The 24,167-nt window shown below is 44.5% G+C and overlaps 1 protein-coding gene across 10 annotated transcripts in view; it reads left to right on the top strand.

Moving 5' to 3' along the window:
* The window catches only part of CASK (calcium/calmodulin dependent serine protein kinase), a 1,269,229-nt gene that overhangs the window by 251,705 nt on the left and 993,357 nt on the right, over positions 1-24,167 (top strand). For all 10 annotated transcript variants that reach the window (XM_085622943.1, XM_085622946.1, XM_085622949.1 and 7 more), the window contains exon 2: positions 11,365-11,477. In XM_085622943.1, the coding sequence (XP_085479069.1) occupies positions 11,365-11,477 (113 nt within the window). The remainder of the gene's footprint in view (positions 1-11,364; positions 11,478-24,167) is intronic.

Genomic DNA, 24,167 nt, shown 5'->3' with positions numbered 1-24,167 from the left:
TCAGTCTTTAGCACACCACAACTGTTCAACCAATACAATATTTTCTCTCTTTGTTTAACCCAAATATCTTCTGGCCTGGCAGTCTTGACTGAAACCATTTAGAATGACTCAAAAAATAATATACGTTTTAAACCATACTTTTAAAACAATATAGACAGGAAAATAAATATAGACAAGGACTCACAGACACTGGACCGGAGACCCACGGACATTAAGATAGACACTGGGACAAGAACGCAGAAATTGGGATTAAGACTCACAGACATTGAAAAAGAAACGTACAGACAGTGAGACACGAGTGTCACAGACACTGGAACAGAGATAAGACAATAGGGCCGTGTCATAGGCATGGGACAGAGACTCACGAATTCTGGAGAATGACTCTCAAACACTGGGACAGAGAACCACAAACACTGGGACTGAGAAACTCAGACATTGGGACAATGACTCGCAGACATTGAGAAAGAGACTCACGGAAAGTAGGACAAGAGTTCACGGGCAGTGTGACTGAGTCACAGACTCTGGACAGAGCCTCACAAACACTAAGACAGACTCTAGGACAAGGACTCACAACAATTGGGGCAAGGACTCACGAACATTGATGCACAGACTCAGAAAAACCTGGACGGACGATCACGGACATAGAGATGAACACTCTTAAACACTGGGTCAGAGGCACAGACATTGTGAACGGCAAACAGACGTTGGGGCAGGGATATACTGGAGTCCTGCACTGGGACAGGGAGACAGGCAGTGCAAACATCGGATATGAACACTGAAACTAGGAAATGAGAGCTGGACTAGGGAACCAAACACTCCGACAGACAAAGATGGGCACTAGAACAGGGATACATCGACACTAGAACAGGGAGAAATGAAGACACTAACACACACTGGGACAGAGCGATGCTAAAGTACACGTTGGAACGGGGATACACTGATAGGCACAGGCCCACTGTGACAGCTGACAGCATGACGTGGCAGGAACAAAAGGGATCAACATGCACACCAAGACAGTTAATACACACAGAATTTTGCATCTGTCGGACACGCAATGAGACACCCAGGCAACGAGCCTTCCAGACCTAACAAAAACAGTCCTTTCTACCTCTCTAACCACCTCCAAATCCCAACCAACCACAATATACAGCAGATGGCCAAGCCACCCACACACGTGACTGACTACCCACAAGGCTATGATGGGAAAAGAAACCAGCAACACAGGGAGGCCAGAGCTGCCAACTTGGAACTGGGAAACAAGGTCCGAGTCTCCGTGTCGGCTCAACAACCTGTGATTCTGGCCACATCTGTACCTTAAAAAAAAAAAAAAAAAAAAAGACTTGTGTAATGCAACTTGTGCTCATGTAAACCGCTGCAATATCTTCGGGTCAAGCCTGTGCTATAAACAAATGCAAAACAAATAACAAAGTACAAACCGGGGCATAGCAGAATATTCTCTTTTTAGCATCCTTAGGTGTGTTTGTTTCATCCATTGTAATCCACTGTCTGAGCATACCACATGTATGTGTTTCTTTTTTTTTTGTAAAGCGCACTGCTGCCCTGAGGTGTCGTGGCGCTGTAGACCGCTGGGGAACCCGTCCTGGCTATCCCTGTGAGATGGTCCCTCCTGGGTATCTCCAAGGTGAAACCAGTCATCCCCAGAGAATGTGGGGGGCCGTTGTGGAGATGAGGCAAGCTAATGGCCAGAGTTGCCGAGTGTGATCCCTGGTTAGAGTAGGCACCGAGGCGAGAATTATCGAGTCCGCTGGCCCTGGTCCACGACCCTGCCGCGTCGGGAATTGAACCCTGGTCCCGGGCCGCCCTCTGCTTCCGGGTCTGCTGCCTCTAACCAGTGAGCCACACTTCTCCGCTCTTGTACATTTTTAAATGTGGTCCAGAGATTTGTGCACCGTGATATCAAACACACTATTTGCCTCTTTGTATTGTGGCACAGGCGTGCTGTACATACTTGCGATGGAATACGCAGGGGTATGAGGGTTAATCAGATCATGAGAAGCAACCCCCGCGTAATTATGTATTGTGGTATCCTGGCCAATGCACTTGCTGTGAATTGTAATGTCACCGCATCTTTCAAAAGCTGCAATCTTACTGGTCCACGGCTCCACGCACTATACGAGGACTACGTGAAGACTGCTGAAACGGACTACTAGGTTTTTGTGTTGTGTTGTCATGGTGCCAAGTTAATCCTGCCACTTCATTGGATCATGTAGTGTGATGTCATAAATGTCACTGAAACAATATTTATATATCATGATGGGACCTGTTATGTTATGTTATGTTACAATCACTTCTATAGCGCACAGATGCCCCAGCCAAGGGGCGTCCCGGCGCTTAAAAAAGATCCCAACACCACAACACTGTATAAGGGCAGAAGCGCGCAATCCAAACACTAGGCTGAGAAAGGAAACAGATGCGTTTTGATAGCCCTCCTGAACTTCAAAAGTTCATCCATTTCACAAATGTAAAGCGGGAGAGAGTTCCATAACTTTGCAGCCAGGACCCGGAAAGACCGGCCTCCGGCCCTACAAATGTTAAATGCAAGACCTAGCAAATTGTCACATGAATAGGTATCCCCATTGTTGGTCATTAAATACTGTGAGAGCAGTGGATTTTATTATTGACCGAAGGGGCTTTTTGAATCTGTCTGAAATGCGCTGGCCTGGCGGAGATCAGCAGACAGTACCTAAAATGAGGATGCCACGCTGGCCAGAGAATCCATAGAGGTGTTTAGTGCAGGTACGAAGAAATGTTTACAGAGTCAAAATTGACTCCAAAATCAGTATGCATCTAAAGCACTGTAGAGTCCATAATCCTGATATTTTCCTTCTAGGCACTCCCTGCTTCAGGCCAGGTCATTGGACACAGGACATGAGATAGTATTTTAAAAATATCATCGAGTTGGGATGCCACGATTCGAACTCGTGTGCGCCCTGGTTTCACAGCTGCGGATGTAGCGTGCTAACCACACTGCGCCTGATCTCTGTCCACTTTCCCAACTGCTGACAAAAAGCTGTAGCGGTGGGCTGCAGAGGTCAGACCGGGGTTTTATCCGTCACGCTTTACATTACAGATCATAACGCATGATTAATTTGGGCACACGCGCTCTCAAATTGAATTACGTAAGAATGGTAAGCGGTATACATCACGCCATATTGGATTCGGTGACCTGGGCCGCCACTCAGCGAATCCTGATTAGAAGTATTGGGGCACGACTTGGAGACTAACAAAGTTAGGGCTGCAACATTAGTGTCCGCTAATTAAATCAGAGGTCTTGGCTGAAGCTGGAAGACAAGGCTGCAGTGAATTGGTAATGAGTAGTTGGGCGCAACCCATTGTCTCGTGAGGCAATCACGCATGCAGGTGCCCCTGGATTGCCCTTTGGTACCCCTGGCACTGCCCTTCCCACCGATGGTCTTAGACCAGAAAGTTAATGTGGCTGTGAGAGCTCAGTCTGTATTCTGTAGTTTCCAAGCCTGGCCGGTTCGCTAGCGCCTAAGCAACAAGCAGGAAGCTACTGAGGACAGGTGTGCGTCAGTCAGTCAAGAGGTGAATTACGTGAAGTCATCAGTGGGTTAAAAAGAGTGTGATGTCACGTTCACTCTTCCTGTAATATTGGTCCATCGTTGCCCATGCAAAGATAGTCAGAGGTACTATCATGACCCTATGAACCTTCAGAAAAAAGGAGCGGTGCGCGCGTGCGGCTGCGAAAGTATTCGCGATCAAGCGCAAGCGCAAGTGAAAGTGATGCGCGATCGCGATCAAGCGTACGGCGAGCGATGCGCTTAATGAGCATGAGGAATGCCATATGGCGCCTCTGCTCATAAGCGCGCGCCTGCGCGCATGCACTGCAAGCTGTAGCCGGCGGTAGCATTTTTTGAAGCCCTTACTTAAGGTCTCGCCAGACTAGCGCAAGCGCTGGGTCAGGCGAGACCTAAAAAGGGACTGGGTAAAACTTAAGTTGCTCGTATGAAGAATTACACCATTAATGCATGTTGTGTCTGCACTAAATTACTTCCGGTGAGACAAAACACGGTTATTCCATTGTGATGTATCTCTAATCCACAGACCTATAATTTCAAGATGCATTTTTTGGCTTGGAATAATTGAGGTGGATGCAGCCATATGGTACTGAGTACACAAGTTGGTTTGGTAGTTCCATTTTGATAAAGCTCTCCTTGCTGCCTTAGAGATTTTATTAAGCAGTTTTTCTTCAGCTTAAAGACAGTTTGCAAATATCCTGTTGCATTATTAATGATTATGTTTCGTGGTTAAAGTAAAAAATTCTATTGAGGAATTATTAAAAGTGTGTAAAGCGTGGCTTCATGTCTGCTATCATAACCTGTAGTGTTTATCAATGTACATGAAAGACCCTTTAGAACGAACAGGTCCTCTTTAGACCTCTTCTGATGTACTTTCTAAAAGTAAGAACCGTTTAATAACAGAAATAACTTTTACAAGTTTGTTTGTACTATGTTAGCATGAATGTCTTAGTCCTTTAGGTCAGTGGTTCCCAAACTTTTGACTCCTGAGGACCCCCATTGAGTCACCACTGGAAGCCAGGGACCCCCAAGCAATTTGTAGGATTTAAATTTCAAACATTAAAACAGTAATTCGAAAAATATTAACACACGTGTGCACACAATATTCGAATTACTAATGATTTTAGGTGCATATTTACAAGTCCCTATCACCATGGGAAAATCACTTTTTGAGACGTTCCCGTGGCGATAGGGGCTTCGCCTTGTGGCTTAATACTGCCTTGTAAATAAGACCCCCTTTCAGCCAATGCTTAGCGTGAAAGGGGTGGGCAGTGGATGTTGCGGAGGGCGTTTCCCCTGCAACACCCATTGATTTTGACGCGGCCCCCTATTTATAAGGGCAGCGTAAATGGGAGGCAGCGCCAAAATTAAGACCAGGGAAAACCTGGTCTTAACTTGGCGAAACAAGGAGAAATGCTTCATTTCTCCTCGTTTTTGCAAAACGCCTTGAATTGTTTATGTTCAGGAAGGCGACCCCTCCTGCACATCAACAATCGTTAATAAAAAAAACAAAAAGACATTTTGTAACTTTCATATGTGCTGCATTAAGCAGCACACATAGAAGTGACAAAACAACATTTCAAGATTTTTTTATGTGCAGGAAGGGGGACCTTCCTGTACATAAACAATCTTCCCCTGTGAAGTGTAGCGCCAGCGCAGGGCTGCACCATATTCTTGTAAATATGGTGCAGCCCTGCGTTTCTGAAGTGGCGGAGTGTGTTGTTAAGCCAGGGAGGCTAACGACACTCTCCGCCACTTCTGTTGTATTTTATATTGAAAGAATTTGCAAAAAAACGAAAAAAGTTAATGGGAAGGTTGGTGCTGCATCTCCGTGACTAACTTTTCAATGGTTGGTTTTATTTCGCAGTACGAGGCTCCTGCTCCTGCCAGGCCCAGACTGGAAATCCAAAGCAGCCCTGGCAAATGATTTCAGATCAGTCCCCATACGGTGCACACCAAGTGCAGTGAGTGAGCCTGACCACTACAAAGGGGGCTTTGGGAGGCTCTCCCCCCAAAACATTTAGGAAACAATGGTGCAGTCTACAACACATTTATCATTGTATATTGAATTGTATTAGCTTTTAAAGAATAGTAAATGAAAACCTGACTATGCACCAGAATACGACAATCTTTCTGAGGGGACTTCAATGATTCCCCCACTATCACCCTCCAACAGTGCTTCTCATCTCCCCATAGCCCCTCTGTCACCTGTATTTCATTTTTTATACCATCTCTCATACCATTGTAGGATGTCAGAGCACTTTACATCACACACATATAGAGACAGTGAATCATACGTGTAAATCAGTTCATAGAAAATGTTACATAAGGCAAAAGGGACTACAAGGTGTAAAATTCACATGTCATTCATACTAGTAGGCATTTTAAAAGAGTGCTTGGCCTGGAGAAGCACACACTCAGGATTCAGAACATAACACAGTGGTTAGCATTGACTTTAACAAAACAAATGTATTTCCACCCAAATAAACCTTTTTAGCGGCATCAGGATAATGAAAGGCTGGGGAAAAAACATAAGTCACTAACTTGTACCTTGCAGTTTGCAAGCAGCTGTTTGATGACAGTTTATAGGTCATTGTGCTAGATTACAAATTGTCACTTATGAACTGCACAGTAACAAAAGAATCTCTCTGACAAAAGCAGTAACCCGCTGACCTATGCAGATAAAATACTGTTTTTTTAAAATACATGTTACACGTTCTTTGCAGTAGGCATATTAACCCTCTGTGCTACATTAGATAAGTCAAAGCTGCCACTTGACAACACTCTCATCTCTCTCCAGCAGGGACACTAATCACTGGTGTTATCTGGACACTTTTATTGTTCTTTGAAAACTGCTAATTAAACAAGATACTTTGCAGTGCTTTCAAAACTGCTGCCTGCGGACCCCCTAGGAATGTGTCAGGGACCCCTGGGGGTCCGCGGACCACAGTTTGGGAAACACTGCTTTAGGTTCTTGTCCTAGTATCAGGATTTTAATTTACCACCTCTAAAGTGGTCTTGTGTGTTATTTGTTTGTGTCGTAAAACCTTTTGATTTATGCAGTAAACTGTATGCTGTTGTAGCTTAGTTTCTGTGAATTATACTGATTGAACTGCACCCATTTCTCCTCATTGGGGAAGGATTTTGTATACTCTGCATCCAACTTTACTTGCAATACAGGCTAAATATTAGGGGAAAATAAATGTATAGTTAAATTAAATGAAATTTGTTAAAATGAATGTCCAAGCTGTGATGGAATCACAAATGCCCTAGCCATGGAGAGTAGTTAGCACATTTCATATGTATAGCTTGGCATTGTAAAACAGTTATACTTTTTGAGTATACAATTGTGGTAAGCCTATGAGTCACTCCCACAAAGAGTGATTTGATTGGGAATTTGAAACTATGTTTATGCCTTATACTGATGAATCAAAAAGGGAAAATACTTGAACATTTTTCCGCAGAGTTTTCTGCTAGGATAAAGGCCAATTGTGATTATTTAAAAGTTGAAGAATACCCATAATTTCAAAACTTTTGAAAAGGATCTCTTTAAATGTTCCACAGTCATGAACGACTTTAGGAATCCTGCACCTTCAATTTAAAAGGGACTCTCTTAGACTCTGTTGGATAGATTTATAAATGAACCTCTGACTTGATGCCCCCTTGACAAGGAAGAGAGTTGTGCTGTTAATATACTTTAGTGTTGTATGAATTATGCAGCTTGCACTAGGATGATGATTGGTATGAGAATATATCAATTTTGTAATTTTTTTTTACTTTAACTGGATTGTTATTGTTGATGCACAAACTGATTTATTCAATCAATCTGTATTTCTAGAACATGCTAATCACCCCGAGGGGTATCCAGGCACAGCGTGGGTGAGGCTATTCGAACAGCCAGGTCTGTTCTGTGGTGATGATTAGGACTAACGCAATATGTATACTATAATGCAGGTTTTGATGCTTTTATTGTTCAAATTATAGTGGTATAAAAACTCAAATTTCACCTGGATCCATAAAATATGGAAAATATTTTATGGATCCCTGTAAAATGTTTCATTTTCACATAGACCACAATAAACCACACATGCCCAACCTTACAGTTTTCGTTGTTTAGTCGTTATTCTGTTCATGAAGATATACGAACAACTACTTGGACAGGAGAAGGAGCAGTGGAAAGGTTAGCGGGTTCGCTGCCAGTGCAATGGGATTGAGATTGGAGGGGGGTCAGGTCACTGACCCTCAGCTGTAGGGCTGTAGAAGGAGATTGAATAAGTGAATGGGCTACGGCTAGCGGACCCAATGAGGATCTTTTGTTCATCAGGGGTTCTAATGAAAGGCGTCTCAGTATTCGCAATCTCTTTTTCCAAGACTGAAGCTGCTCTTGTTATGAATTGATCCAGGGTGCCCATCACTCCTCCCCCAATAGCAGTCTTCTTATTTTCCCTTCTATTCATTATTAAAGCGGGCCGCAACTAAATTGGAGAAGGAACACAGGACAAACTAGATAAATATTACTTCCTGCAAGAAGCAAAAAAGGGGTAAGAGAAGAAGTTAAACAGCCTCAAACTAGAAAGAGACGGTGAGGGTGTAGGCCAGCTTGGCTGTTCTGCAATCTCTGACAACCCGCAGGTGATGGCGACTAGTATCCTGCGTGGCCTAAGGCACAGTACCAGGTAATGTGACCAAGTCCAAATCAGTCAAATAGCACAGAGACAAAAATATCACATAAACATCAGTGAGTCAATTAAGGCAGATTAGACAATGCAGCACCGGGAGCTGACAAAGGTATATGGGCAAGTAGCACAACCACACGACCTCACCACCAGCAGCACTTACAGTTCGGAGATACTGCAACAGGTGTTAGAGGGGATGCCCAGCCCGGCCTCTTACGGTCCTCGACGGGCAAGGACGGGCCCGCCCTTGGCCCGGGCTTCGCCCGCGCGCGTTCCGCGCTGCGGGGCCCTCAGGAAGTTTAAATGCTGCCCGGGCGCTGCCAGATGACGTCAGCGGCGAGCGCCCGGAGCAGAGAACGCTGGGATTTGAGGTCTGAAGGGCCGTTCCCGTCACGGCGGTGAAAATTGCAGGAAACCTGTGCTTTAAGCTCCAAATCGGGCCGTTCCCCTCACGGCAGGCTTTGCAGGTAAGACTTATGGCACCAGGGCTTGAAGACTGAAGAGCGCGTCCCGCTCTGCGGGGCCCTCAGGAAGTTTAAATGCTGCCCGGGCGCTGCCAGATGACGTCAGCGGTGAGCGCCCGGAGCAGAGAACGCTGGGATTTGAGGTCCGAAGGGCCGTTCCCATCATGGCGGTGAAAATTGCAGGAAACCTGTGCTTTAAGCTCCAAATCGGGCCGTTCTCCTCACGGCAGGCTTTGCAGGTAAGACTTATGGCACCAGGGCTTGAAGACTGAAGAGCGCGTCCCGCGCAGCGGGGCCCTCAGGAAGTTTAAATGCTGCCCGGGCGCTGCCAGATGACGTCAGCGGCGAGCGCCCGGAGCAGAGAACGCTGGGATTTGAGGTCCGAAGGGCCGTTCCCGTCAGGGCGGAGAAAATTGCAGGAAACCTGTGCTTTAAGCTCCAAATCAGGCCGTTCCCCTCACGGCAGGCTTTGCAGGTAAGACTTATGGCACCAGGGCTTGAAGACTGAAGAGCGCGTCCCGCGCGGCGGGGCCCTCAGGAAGTTTAAATGCTGCCCGGGCGCTGCCAGATGACGTCAGCGGCGAGCGCCCGGAGCAGAGAACGCTGGGATTTGAGGTCCGAAGGCCGTTCCTGTCACGGCGGTGAAAATTGCAGGAAACCTGTGCTTTAAGCTCCAAATCGGGCCGTTCCCCTCACGGCAGGCTTTGCAGGTAAGACTTATGGCACCAGGGCTTGAAGACTGAAGAGCGCGATATACAAAGCTTACTTTATGTGGATTCTCGCGTTTCTAATTGTGGATCATTGAAGGAGGGGCAGGATCCTTTTTTGCCATCTTGATTTACTGAACTTGCTAAGCAAGTGATGAAGCTTGCAAGTCTCAATGGTGGTTCTTTTTGTAAAACTATGAAACTGTTCCACAAGGTAAATGGATGCCTCTTTGGTGAAGTCATAGGAATACTCTTCAGAGTGTTTTCTAAGCCCGTACACGGGCTTCCCCTCATATGTGTGTTCTGCATTACAGGCAGGCTATTGAATGTTCTTCGCCGGGGTTTTTTGACAGAGTTTGTTACATGCACTGTTTCTGTAAATTGAAGATTGTCTAATTTGTGAATCCTTTCGGATTTTTCAATGTTTTTTTTCCCAACTTGATGACCACCATGCCTACGCATGCAGATATGATGGACATTTTGATTACGTTTTGTTTTGCTTGAAGATGACCATTCCAAGATAGGCAGCACACTCCGTGACCACTTTTTAAATTAATTGTATTTTGCTGGAAAAAACCATTCAAGGTGCGGTCTGTGTATACATACTGACAACTATTTTTTTTTACTTTCATTTACCTTCGAAGCCTTTTTGGAATGGCAAGCATAAAACATAAAATAGTTTTCATGGCTGCCATCCAAAGGAAAGAAGAGTGCAGATACTGGGCCCTAATATAAAAAAGAAAAAGAACGATATTAAGAAGAAAGAAATAAGGCAAGGTACAGCATGTGAGGGAGGGGGGTTTGTAAGTAACATGGGGAGCATGTGCGGGGATTGGTAAAATGAACATACTGGCTTGGAGACTTGCAAAAAATAAAGAAAGAAAAGGACCCCATATAAGTTCAACTGCTGTGTCCTTGCATAAAGATTCAAACAATAAAAAAATAGGGGTTGGAAAATTGATGGAGAGTGGGGTGGTTGAGGAGGTTTGAGACCTTGCAAAAAGTGAGTGGTCTAGTAGGTGAGTGCAATTGCTGTATTCAAGCATAGAGGATTTCGAATAGTTAAGATAAGAAAGTGTTAGATATCATATCACCAATGGAAGGATACAAGGCAACAAATCAGAAACCTGGTAAAGTAGGTATGTTCCATTGATGCGAACAGCACAAGAATAGAGAGGAAAGCCACTGGATAAATGAACATGGAACTGAGATGGACACGGAAGTTATCCAGTCACAAGCAATTGTCTGATCCAACGCCCAGGCTATGTATATCGTATGGTAGATAACAGCTTTTCAAGAACAGAGAACTAAGCTGTCTGTGTCAAGACTTCATAAAGAAAAGTCTCTCTAGTTGTTGTTTGTAAACAAACAGCAAAAGAATCTCTGCAACATTGCTTGCTCTTCGTGAACAGTTTTGAATCTCACACATCAGTGGCGATATTCTGTATACATTTGAGGTACGCTTTGTGCAAACCTAGGATAGCATTCAAGGGATTTCTCCTTCGTCAACCTTCTCAAACAGTTGCAATTTTACCAATACAATCACAATAAAATGGAGAAATTACAAAATATAGAATTTTCGGGGCATGGACTGTGTTCCTGTGATTTATGTATAGTTGGCATTCTAGTCAGTTTTTTCTTAGCATTCTGACAGGTGTCAGTAGAGCCTTCCATAACCCCAAGTGCAACACATTAAAGCAGAGCCTCACACCACCTGCAAGTGTATTCAGGCCTGTTTAGATTTTTTGGAGAATATCTGGATTCCACGTTTGTGGTATGCTTCAGAATTCTGTGTTTTTGCGTTGTAATCTTATACGTACGGAAGCTAGACTTGTGCTGGAAACTAACTGTAATGTTCTTCCTATAATTGTTCTACAATTAGCTTTCATTAAGTTAGTAAAAAAAAATAATAATAATAATTATTCAAACATTGCTAACACGTGACTTTTGTTTTCAGGGGTCCGTTCAGTGTGGTGCGGCGATGTATCAACAGAGAAACGGGGCAGCAGTTTGCTGTGAAAATTGTGGATGTAGCAAAGTTTACTTCAAGCCCAGGACTAAGCACAGAAGGTAAACACTTTTCGATTGTTGTAGCTTTCTGCATTCACACAGTAAAATGTATTCATTTGTTCATGGCTGCGTTATAAGTTTGCAAAAACTTCTAAACTTGCTGTCATTTTTTATGATGTACTAAACAAAGAATACAAAACCGAGTACGGTTAATGTAGCTGGTAGCGTGTGGAGAAAAGATGACAACCCCTGAGTAGGAGAACCCTTCAATAACAACCTATCAAATAGAGAGCCAAAAAATATCCAATTTGGTGGAAAAAGCGGAAAGGGACCTCAAAGAGTAAAAGATGCTAGAATAAAAACAAAACCGAAGAAGAAAAGTAATATTTTCCCCAGAGGTGGTATGCAGGTGGATATTTTTGAGGTCCAAATTCGACTAAATGTTCAGTTCTGTGAAGCTTGGACTTCTTCACATAAGGTTGTTCCATATAGACAGTTCCTAGTCTTAGACAAACAGTCTTTATCAAATAGCTTTAGCTCTCTTGACTTTTGGGTAAGAATATATTTGAACTTCATGATGAGACTTCACTCAGGATTGCAAATCCTGGGAATCCTAGTTGACTAGTGGTAGCTCCCTGATTTATCCACTCTTAAGAAATACTTTTTGTACATAAGGCTTTCTCAAGATGAAAATCTCTCCTCATTTAGTGGATTGCCGCTCACAGACACAGATAGACATACACGCATAATTCAAGTGCTTGAATACAATTGGTATAAGCTTGAAGAAAGTCTTCCAGAGAGTAAAAAAGAAATAAAGGATACAATGGCTTTTTTCTTAGCTACTGGGGACTTTAAAAAGAACTAGTCCACTTTTGAAGCCTAAACACCCGGTGTGATTTTCCCAAATGTACCATTCCTCAGAGCCTCTCTTTTAAGGGGATTTCCTCCACAAAGGTTCGTGTGAGTGCAGCACAAAGAAAAGCCACTCACTGTTGTATGTTTGTCATTCAGTTTTCAGTTTCACCTTTAAATGGTTTGAGATGAACATTTCATTTTCAGGTCCATGATGGTCTTAACTTGTGCAGCATTGGCAATTATGGCATGCTACTTTATATATAACTAATTCATGCTCGCTGTTTATGATCTAAAAGGGTGTGCTCTTCGGTTATGTTGTGGCAACAGAATATAGAGTTTGTAATCAAAAATTTTAAAACATTGACTATTAAATATTAAATCATAACTAAAAAAAATCTATAAAAATGTCCCTAATATTGTGTGAAACCATACTGGACGATCTTTTCCAACCCTCCCCAATGTATGTGTAAGAGAGAATTCTAAGTCGGATGATGTGAGCAAATACAGCATCACTAAAGGCAATTGGACACTTAAACTGCTGCATGTGTTAGGGTTATATCAGCACGGATAAAGCCATCTTTTAACCAAATAGTGAAGCATCATTTGTATATTTTTTGTTGAAGGCATTCATCATATAAGTATATGAAGGGGGGTATGCTGATAAGTGCACCATTTTTGATAATAAAAACGGCAAATATTAATTTTGTGATACCAAAATTGACATGCTTATAAAAGTAATATTAACAGGAAAGTTTGCGTCTTTTAGCATGGAAGCAATATATGGTTAAAAAAGGCACCTGAGCTAGCCCTAATGCCTTGATATCAGTGTTAGTGAAGAAAGGCCATTGCTTTGCTGTACCATGTTTGTTGCCTGCCCTGGCTGAGTTTTCTGTGGCCTTGAAATGTTTGTGTGTAGAATGCTCCCTTACTCCTATTCCACTAGTGTATGTTGGGTGGGTCAGAGAGAACCTGGAGACTGAGCTGGAAATATCAAAAGCTCCTAGTAAGATTTAGCATCACCTAACTACTAGGACCCTAAATGTAACTTGTAACTACAAATGCATTTACTTTGTTGTATATGAACATTTGAAGAAGGCCTGTTTCTATAAATACAAAAGATCCTCATATCTGCTCATAGGCCATCAATTATAAGACTGGGGCCCAGGCAATGATTGTGTAAGTTGGATGGCAAAATGTCTCTTCGCCTATTCCTTGTCGAACTGTCTTATGTTGCATTAGGGGTTGCTTTCTTCTGTGCTACATTCTAATAAGGGCATTTATCGAGGAAGACTTGCTCTGCTGTCTGTCAGTTTTGGGCAGGTGGTTGTTCCCAGTGCATCCCTCCCTGAGGCTTGGGAGGTCACATAGCATTTTCTCCCTGCCCCATCACATGAGGGTTAGTACAAAGAAACAGTCACAGTGGAATGATTTTCAACACTTTAAAAACACATTTGTTTGAGAAAATTATGTGAAATTCTGACGCAACCTAATAGATGCATAAATGACAATTTTTAATCATTTGGAAACAGAATTAGGTCAACATATCAACCTTTCAGAGGACAATAAACATGTCACTATCATCATCATTTAGATTAAACAGGTGCAAACGAGGTGATAAGTGCAGTTAAACTGGGGATGAGTGCAGACGGTGTGAGGGAGGAAGGTCGTGCGTTAAAGAACATCCACAATCAATTGGAAGACCTTGCCTGCCACTTCAATGGCAAGAAACATAAATGTGACAACATCAATGAGGAAGCAGTTATACAATCACTGTCCATCCCATATGTTGAAGGAAAACATGGAACAGTCGACGTTTCGACCCCTAAATGAACCACCGAATTGAAATTCTTGGGGGCGGGGTCTTCATCAGGACCGAAGAAGGGGAGACATGATAGCACCAGCATCAGCAGGAACGATTCAAGCTGGAAAAATTAGAAGATGGGCCCAACCGGGCTCCATAGAGTGTGGTGAATTGGGACTTGAATTGAAGTTTCCTAATGGCTTCTGAGTGTCCAGAGTGGGCAGTGGTTCAATAGTCACCAAGGCTCCAGGGTGGCGTCGATACATCTGACAGCTGATTACTTCTGCTGCAGGGTACCCTGGGACAACTAGTTTCCAGCCATTTGGTAAAATACAATTCAAAGAGTTTCTCCTCAGTACAGTGTAATTGAAGTTAATCCATACTACTTGAGAAATCCCTGACATTCCCTCCTGCACAGCTGTGCATGTGCGATAAGTATATGGAGCATGTTTGACCAAACTTTATACATCCCCATAGGTAATTTGAATCCTACATTTTTAAAGTACATACACTTTGTATGTTGAATGATAAATTGTGCTGTCTGGTGCTTTAAATAGAAACCAAATGTGGAAAATCCAAAGATTACATCATCAATCTACCCAAACTTTGGTGAAAGCTACCCCTAAAATACAGCTTTAAACACATTAAATGAGAACGTTTTTTATGACAGACATGCTTGATTCCGGTCCAGGGAAGACATGGCTTGGCAGTTCGGGCTGGACTGTTCCCATGAGGCACAGGGTCAAGACTGATTTGCATATGGCCATGTCTAAACTGGGGTGGTGTAGTGGGCAAAAGAACGATGGATTTAACCCAGATCTCTTGACTGGGGGAGAATGTCTGCATTGTCAGCATTCCGTCCATCATTTGTTTGTTGTAACGCTTTTCGCCCTAAGTGGGATGGGTATTCCCAGACGTAGGACCCGTGCACACTACGCCACTGGAGTCAAGCTATCCTGGCTGATGACGGCTGATATCCAGAAACCGGTCCTAGGATGCTTGATTCCGGTCCAGGGAAGACATGGCTTGGCAGTTCGGGCTGGACTGTTCCCATGAGGCACAGGGTCAAGACTGATTTGCATATGGCCATGTCTAAACTGGGGTGGTGTAGTGGGCGAAAGAACGATGGATTTAACCCAGATCTCTTGACTGGGGGAGAATGTCTGCATTGTCAGCATTCTGTCCATCATTTGTTTGTTGTAACGCTATGACGGAAAATAAGCACCTACCAGACTTGGCTGGAACCAATAAAAAGAGAAAATGAAGCCAGTACATGGGGGCCCATCTCTTACAATCCCTTCAGTGCAACTCCGCCTGCACAGCAGCGAGTCAAAAAGCTTTCCATAAAATGGAGGACACATTGAGAATAGTCTCCCGTGTCCACCACTGATCAAGTTTTAACCTGCAGAAGGTAAGCCACCTGGGCAGGGGCATGTCTTACTTATGCCTTTTACCCCTCCTGGGGTATAGGCCATCAACCATTACTTTGCAGCCAACTCTGTCCTGGGCTTTTCTTTCAAACTGACTCCAGGTGTAACCCATCTCCTTGTAGTCAGCCTTGATGCCAGATATTTCTTGGCCTTCCTCTTTTCCTTGGGGTTTCCAAGTGAGGGCTTGCCTGGTGGTGTTTGATGCTGGATTGCAGAGTGTGTGAGCTATCCAGCCTCAGCGTCCTTCCATGATTTCTTCATGAGCAGAGAGTTGGAAAGCCTGCTGCCATAGTGCTGATGGTGTTTGACCAGCAGATTTAGAGGACCTTTGTTGAGGAAGGTCTTGACTTGTTTGGTGGGGATCTCGCTCTGTTGCCCTCCATGTTTCTGCTTCATACACAAGTACCAATTTTACGTTGGTGTTAAAAAGCCTGATCTTGGTTTCCAGCATTAGATCCCTGGAGCTCCAGATCTTCGTTAGCTGAAGCAAAGTTTTTGCCGATAATTCTCTTTTTTTTGCCTTGATGTCTGTGCTGCCCTGTTGTCTGACACTGCTCAGGTAGGCGAAGGCCTCAACTTCGTCCATTGCATTGCCCGCAAAAGTGACTGCAGTTGTGCTGGCTGTGTTAGTCTTCAGGATCTTGTATTTTCCCCTGTGGATGTTGAGGCCAAGTTGTGCTGATGTGGCTGCCTCTTTGTCAGTCTTCTCTTGTATCTGTATATGGCTATGGGAATGTAGGGCTAGGTCGTCTGCAAAATCCAGGTTGTTGAGCTGCATCCAGGGTGTCAACTGGATCCCATTTCTTCTCCTCGCTGTGGATGCCAGCAGAAAGAGAAATTGCAAGAGGCAAACAACCATGGCGGACTCCGGTCCTCACTTTGAAGGCTTCCATGAGTTGTTCTCCATGGACTATCGTGCAGGTCATTCCCTTGTAAGAGTTTCCGATGATTCTTATGAGTTTATCTGGCACACTGTAATGGTGGAGGAGTTTCAAAAGGGTCTCTGTCCACGCTGTTGAATGCATTCCCATAGTCTAAGTTACCATAGCGGGGGAGTTGCATTCCATCGACTGGCCAATGATAATGCACAGTGTTGCAATCTGGCCTGTGCAGTATCTAACTTTGTGGAAGCTAGCTTGCTGGTCTCTCAACTGAGCATTGAATTGTTCCTTTATTCTGTTCAGCATGACTCTGCTGAACACTTTGCCTGGGGTTGATAGTTATCTGATCAAGTTCTAACATGCTGAAGGGAAGCCACCAGAGCCCGACAGTCACTTTGGGTAGTCGAAAATTCCTTGTAGCACTGTGCTCCATCATTATTAAAGGAAAGAACCAACAAACCACGCTGACGTGGCCTCTTCACAAAATGACAGTGGAAAGGTACAATTCCATTTGATTAAATAGTCTGTCATAAAAAACGTTCTCATTTAATGTGTTTAAATTACTCTTCAGAAGAAAATAACACTGTTAATAGTCGAGACCTATTTGGTGCGACTTTCACAAAGTGTGATTTATCATCTTTTATCCCAGTTCCAGCTAAATACCCTTGTTTAAAACTGCTACACATAACAAAAGAGCATGACATAAACCATATATGCAGTTGCACAGAGAAATATTCCATTTGTGGTGAGGGAAGTTAGGGGTATCTCATGAGTTATGGCTCATTCCAACAATCTTGCACTATTGACATCTCTGCCTCTGCTGCAAAGCTTCACCATTGCCAGAACTCCTTTATGGCAATATAGGATCACAATCTTCAACAACCTTTTTAGTCTAAAAAGACTATGTCAAATGTTCTCCAGCCCTACATATAACACTTTAAATGTTTTCTACCTATTTGGAGCCATTGGTCTGGCCAATTCTATTCCTCATCTAAATCTCAGCCCACTCTATCTAATACTTTGAAAGATATGAGAAAGTTGAAATCTGATCTGTGGAAGAAATATATCACATAATCCAATATCCAATTCCTTATGCTTCTAGAAATTAACGTTATCAAACTTTCATCTAATTTAAACTCTGCAATGAGCACATACAATTTAATTTGTAAATAGTATAGCTTTTCTGAAAGGAAAAAGCTGAAGCCCAGAACCAGTCAACCATGCTTAAACAAATTGATCTGCAGAAAACGATAAGCTGCTCCAAACTGCAAAAACACATGGAGAGCCTCAGTTTCCAATCCTACAAACCGATCTTACACCTTAAGGAAAGAATACAAACAATCCATTAAAAATGCTAAAGCAAGCGGTTCTCATCCAAAAACAAATCTTGGCCATCCACACTGCCAGATACAAAGATTTCTTTTATGTTTGCTCTGATGAAGTTGGCACTGTCAGAGATAAGTGGCCTACTTGTGCCTTTCACTCTCACAACTTCCACCAAAAACTTTTAACACTTTCCCTCCAATAACCATGGACGCCTTGTCCACAATAATCAACAATTCAAATTCACAAATTACTTTCAAGGCATCGTCCCGGCAAACATGATTAAATCCCAATTCCATTTCTTTGAATATCACTGGATTATTTTAGTGAGTGCTCCGTTAAAAGAGATTCTCCCCTAAAATCCTTAAAATTAGCTATATAACTCCATTCCTTGGCTTGGAAAAACAATTGCTCTACTCGGCTAACTACTTGCAGCAATGATAGTCATCTGTTGGCTGACTACCAGTCTGAATTTGGAGTTGGGTGTAATGCAGATATTGGGACCTAAAAATGCTCAACAACTTTGATCACATCCCACACACGGGGTACACGTGCTTAATGGATTTACGTGATCTTGCAGTATCATTTGTTATCATTGATCACCAAAGATTACTCATTATGCTGCTAGAAAACAGAACGGCATTCAGAGATATTGTCCTGAAATGGTTAGCCTCATTCCTATCCCAGAGTGAACAGCTGGTGAAAATTGATACTCACACACCATAAACCTCCCATATGTTATGTGGTGGTTCAAAGGGATTCATTTGTACCTCCACTAAGTTCAATAACCACCTTGAGCCACTAAGCCTTTCATTGAGGGAGTCCGGAGTTAACATCCATCAATACTCAACTTTATCTAAAAATTACTTCCACAGACTAGATCATATGTCTGCGCTCCATCAGTAAGAACATTGTGTTGGATGTCAGACAATTTCCTCATGCTAAATCCACCAAAAACAAGAGTTATTACCATCAAAATGAATACTACAGAATGAACTTAAACTTGATAGCTTCCTCCCAACTCCGATATTACATTCATTAGGCTTCACCTTGAACCGCTCCTTATTGCTATCACTGCATATAAAAACAAAATCATCAAGTCAGCAAACATCTGCCTGTGTGCTTTAAAGAGAAACCAAAGCCTCCCAACAGTTACACAGTTAAACTGCGACTTATGCTCTCATCATCTCCCGCATGGACTTTGGCAATGCGTTTTTGACAGGCAGCACATTAGAAAGTATGCTGCCCTAGACATCCAAGCTTGGCATTGCTAAGAAGAAATTCAATCACATTGCACAAGTCATGAAGGATCTGCACTGGCTCTCTTTCAAAGGGATTACATTCAAAATCTGTTGCTTAACATACAGAGGTTAACATCCTAAATAGTGCACCCCACCGTGCCAATCTATTAACCATTTCCAGAGGATTAAGCACGTCTTATTAGAGATCATAACCAACCTGTAGAACTTTGACTCTCTATCTCCCTCAGAAACTCTTGAAGATACTCATTTTTTAGCGACACCTAACCTGAAATTATTTAATAACTTACTCCTGCCTAGATTCTCCTTACCTTTTCATGAAATACCCTCTCAATTACCCCTCTGGGAATGTTGTCTTTTATTATTCACAGGTGCAGCGATCTATGTATGTGCTTTGTACAGTGTAAAGCACATCTTCATGTTCTTTACTGTAATGGAAAGTACATTAATAGCACTCTGTACAATTACATCATCACAATTTTTTTTTTAAAGTGACATAATTCTGCATTGTAGGAGCCTCACTGATGGTCACGAACATAGAACAGTCCAACCTACATGTGGGGACTCAAGTACACTTCTTTTGCATGGCTTAGTAGAGAATGCTTCATGGGCAGTAGACATTTAAGAGTAAGTATTTTATGACACCTCCATAAAGTTAGGCAGGAAGGTTTTGCTGAGTTTTTCCTCTCACTAGAATAACCAATTTAGGTAAAAGTAGTACAACAGATTACATTGCATCACCTATCTGAAATATGATAGCTGCTTAGGTGAGAAACATATGCATTCTCATATTTCAGTAGGAAAAAATGGCGAAAAAGAATACCTACTGAGCTAAAGTGCACCAGATCAAAAAGAGGGCAATGCTACTTTAAGGAATAGGCATCTTCTCTCACCCAGCAAGCAAAGTACTGTCTGTTTGCATCACCGTTTCAGTTCCTTTTTCTGGCTTGTGCCAACTGTATCCTAGAAAAATTTAGGAAGATTTTCTCCTGTGTCATACAGACTTTTTTCCCCCTCAGAACCAGGGCAGGACTGGCCGGAGCAGGCACCGGGCGTTGCCTGGTGGGCCGCCACGGTGGGGGCTGGTTTTAGGCCCCTGGAGGTCTGTTTTTGTTATTGGCCCCCTCTACACAAATTGGCCAAAACCGGCCCTGGCAAACAGCTCGGCCGCACAAGGGGGGCAGACTAGCAGTTTGCCAGGGCCGGTTACGATTCCCAGTCCGACCCTGATCAGAACTATAAATATTTTGACTTCATACAACTTCCTAAAAAGTTCCTTCAGCAATTCCACCTGTTGTCCTAAAAGACAGAGACAGAATATGCTTGTGAGGACAGTTTAATGACCTGAAAGTTGAGCAGGAGGCCAGGAGAGCCAGGCGGCGGTTTACAGAGAGTAATTCCTCTAATGAATCTCCATGGATGGACTCACTTGTGGGTAGATCCAAAGAAAAGAGGCTACATAAACACCAGGCACTCCAGAATATTATCACTGGAGCATGGCTCAATGATGATGGTGAACAACCTCTGACAATCTAATCGGTGATTAACAGATCACCTTTGAGGAGTTAGACATAAAAAAATTCTGCTGTCACAACATCTAGTATCACCATTGAAGTTTATGCCTTCGAATACATCAAGGTCTTGGCATTCATCTAATACTCCTTTTTCTGGCTGTCCCGCAGGAAGTCTATAATTCTCCATACCGCATTCGTCTTTACCTGCAAAAGTGCTAAGAATTATAATTCCTGCCACTGATCCCATTCAAAGCGCACTGCTGCTTTTATAGCTAACATCGAAGCCAAAAATGGTTGAGAAGAGCGCATCTGTGTCACCGGGCAGATGCTTATGTCTGTGTCACCTGTTAGTCCAATTCAAGTTGGCCTCCTCCAGCAACAACTGAGAGCGGTAAAAGGAGAAGATCTGCTATTTGTTCACCATCTCCATTGCCTTAGTCCATTTTTGAGGTATTTTCAACATATACTCAGAGTTACTCAGCAGCATCTCCTTTGTGCACATGTCCAGTAGGTGATATCACTACTTTCCAAGATGTACTCGAAGAAGTGCAAATAGTCTCAGTATACAACTGAAAGTGCCACAAGTGTCTCTGTGATCTTGATGACTCCTCAGCTCAGAGAAGCTTCGGAATCCAACTTTGCCTCTAGGTCTCGAATTAGCAGAATCTGTGGTGGAGAAAATTCTATGTCAGGACCGGAGGCGAGGATTATGCTTAACTTTCTTTACTTTTAAAGATAGCAGCCATTTTAAAGTCATCAACAACAAGTGTTCCCATGATGCATCTGGAAACACAAAAAACAATAGTGTTCGCATCTAGAATGTCTCTTGCTCTATAGTCAAATCACAGGTTCCCTCAGGTACTGGTAGTCCTCTTTCACTGTCTAACCTCCCTCTTTCTTTGCTGCTGCAGCCTGAGATAAGTCATGTTTTCTTTCTCTCAGATTTATGCGTACTGTTGATTTCATTATACTTATGTGTTATCTCGCTAGTAATCGACTCCTATTGCGAGCGCTTTGATTTTGCCAGCGAGTGCTTTGTCATTGCTAGCGTGCTTTGATTATTGCCAAGTGCTTCGCCAGCGCGCACGGGTCTCACCTTCCCTCGCATCAGAGCGTTCGCGCTCTTCGGTCGGTGAATTCCGTTTTCCTCAACGCTTCTGTTGCTTCGAATACCTTCTGTGAGGTCACGCGTCAGCCGCTACTCGGCTGACTCGCGGTTATTCCGTGGGAGTGTTCCTCCCTAGTGGCCGCGTCTGTGGTGCGGCTCGCAGTGCCTTGGTTCACCGCTAGAGGGCGCGTCTATGCGCTGTCGTCATTGCTTGCGTTCCGAGCATTCTGCGCATTCTGCGCATGAATCTCAGAACGCATAGCAGCGAGTGAGCCCCTGCCTGTCCAACACCGTTTTTAGCGGTCTGTACATTGCCTGTGGGCATATATTCAGGTTTACGCCCCCCTAGACGCCTAATTAAAGGTCTGTACAATATTTAAGGCTGCGGTGGAGTGCACCCGGTCGTGGGGGTCTGTATTCAGGCCACTTCCCAACGCTCCTAGGAGTCTGTATTTTGCGGGGGAATCCTGCTGAGACCCAGTGAAAGGACAGGCTGCCCATTCATTTTTGCACCAGGGCTGTCGGGTCTCAAGGCCTAGTGCCTGCACGCAAGAGTTTCTTGCCCTGACTTGGCTGACACCCAGCCTTCAATTCACGGAGTTTACCTCCTTCAAAGTTTTTCACTTGTCCCGTGGTCTTTCGCCATATACTCTTGGAGCTTATTGCTCTGTGTGTCCCTGTAATGGAGGCCTATGATGACGCTACTTACCTGGATGACCAGGAGGAGCAGTGGGATGAGGATCCGCTTTCGGCGCTGCAGTGGGACGAGGATCCGCTTTCGGCGCTGCAGTGGGACGACTACTTCTACGACGCCGTTAACTCCTCCATTCATAAGGCGGTGGAGCAGGCCATGGCTCCATTGGAGGATCGCCTCTCACGCAGAATTGAGCTAGCTTGCGACAGGCTGGCCAGAGCAACACACGCGATTCCGGCTTCTCAACCTTCTAGTACACCTAATGAGGATCCCCTTCCTCCTCCCGCTAAGCGGGCCAAGGAAACTGGAGTGGACATGGACACCTTCGCCCGTCTCAAGCAGGCGTTCCTGGCCAACAGATCCCCTCCGGCGGCGCCTAACCCGGGAGTTTCGAACCAAGGGAGTGATGACGGTGCTGGGCCTTCCCGTCCTTGCGGTTTGTCGCAGCTAGAGTCCGCTGCGTTGGATTCGGGCGCGTGTCCCCAGAACCTCTGTGCGGATATGCTTGATCCTGAGGATATTTTGCATCCTAGGTCCTCCGACTGGGCGCCCTGTGACAAGGTGGCCCAGTATGTAGCCAGTCGCATTTGACGACCTCTGGAGGCCTCTGTTCATAATTGCCTTAGGGCAGAATGCCCGCGGCCGTCATTAGAAGACTAGGTTGCGGCGGCGGCGACTCCTGAAATTGACCGCGGATGGCGACGTTTCTGCAGAAATTTATCAAGGACCCCAAAAAGGGAATTGATAGATCATGGCGGGCATGCCAGGATAAACTGTTGGATATTCTCGGGCCTATCACCAAAATTCTGGATATGGCCGAAGAAGCTAAGTTGTCCGGGGCCCTGATATCTCCAGACAACCTCTCCTCTTGGGCCCAACGCATGGTCATTTTCTTCGGGAACACAAACTGTGCGTTGTCGACGGAGGGACGAAGGTCCCTGTTGATTAAGGTGTACCCCAAGCTGGGGGATTTAGCTGACTCCGAGGCGGGCCCGGTTGCCATGGGCGGCCTCTTTGGTGAACCTTTCATGAAAGAGCTAGGGCGCTTCGTGAATACCTTCACAACTTTGGATAGAGCGCAATTCTCCATCCGTAAAGTCTCACCCGCGGGTTTTCAGAAGGGCTGGTTGAGGCAGGGGCCGCTCGTCCGGCCGGCCAAATCAGCAGAGAGGAGGCTCCAACCAGTCTGCATACCAAGACCAAGCCAGATTCGGGAATTTCTACCCGACACGAGGACGGCAGGGGAAGAACCGTGGTGGCAGAGCCGGAGGCGGCTCCAGTTCTTCCGGTAAGTGTTCTCCCTTCTTCCCAACTAAAAGTGGGGGGCCGGCTGGCGCATATTTTCCAGGCTTGTACTTCTGTCACGGGCGACGCTTGGGTGCTCCAGACTGTCCGGGGATTTCATATCGAGTTAAACGGGGAACCTTTTCAGAAGGCTCCTCCACGTCCCCTAGTCTTCTCGGTAGCGGACTCCGCCTTAGTAGATCAGGAGGTCCAGTCTCTTTTGCTCAAAGGGGCGGTGGTTCAAACGCACTCCATTCTCGAGGGTTCCTCAGCAATCTCTTTTTGGTAGACAAGGCGGATGGGAGGGCAGAGACCCAAGATCAATCTGCGCGAATTCAACGAGTGGCTAGTTTACCGCCATTTCAAGATGGAAGGAATCCATCTTCTTCGCGACCTCCTCAGACCCAACGATTGGCTGGTGCGCCTAGATCTAAAGGACACGTATCTGACAATCCCGATCTTCCCTCCTCACCGGAGGTTCCTACAGTTTCTTTGGAGGGACATGGTCTTCGAGTTCACCACTCTTCCTTTCGGACTATCCTCTGCTCCTTGGTGTTTCACCAAGGTATTGCGTCTGGTGATCCAACGCCTGCGCGCGTCC

This window comes from Triturus cristatus, chromosome 8 (assembly GCF_964204655.1).
Source record: "Triturus cristatus chromosome 8, aTriCri1.1, whole genome shotgun sequence".
NCBI lineage: Eukaryota > Metazoa > Chordata > Amphibia > Caudata > Salamandridae > Triturus > Triturus cristatus.
The sequence above is the reverse complement of the archived record's forward strand: the minus strand, read 5'-3'. Positions and strand labels throughout refer to the sequence as shown.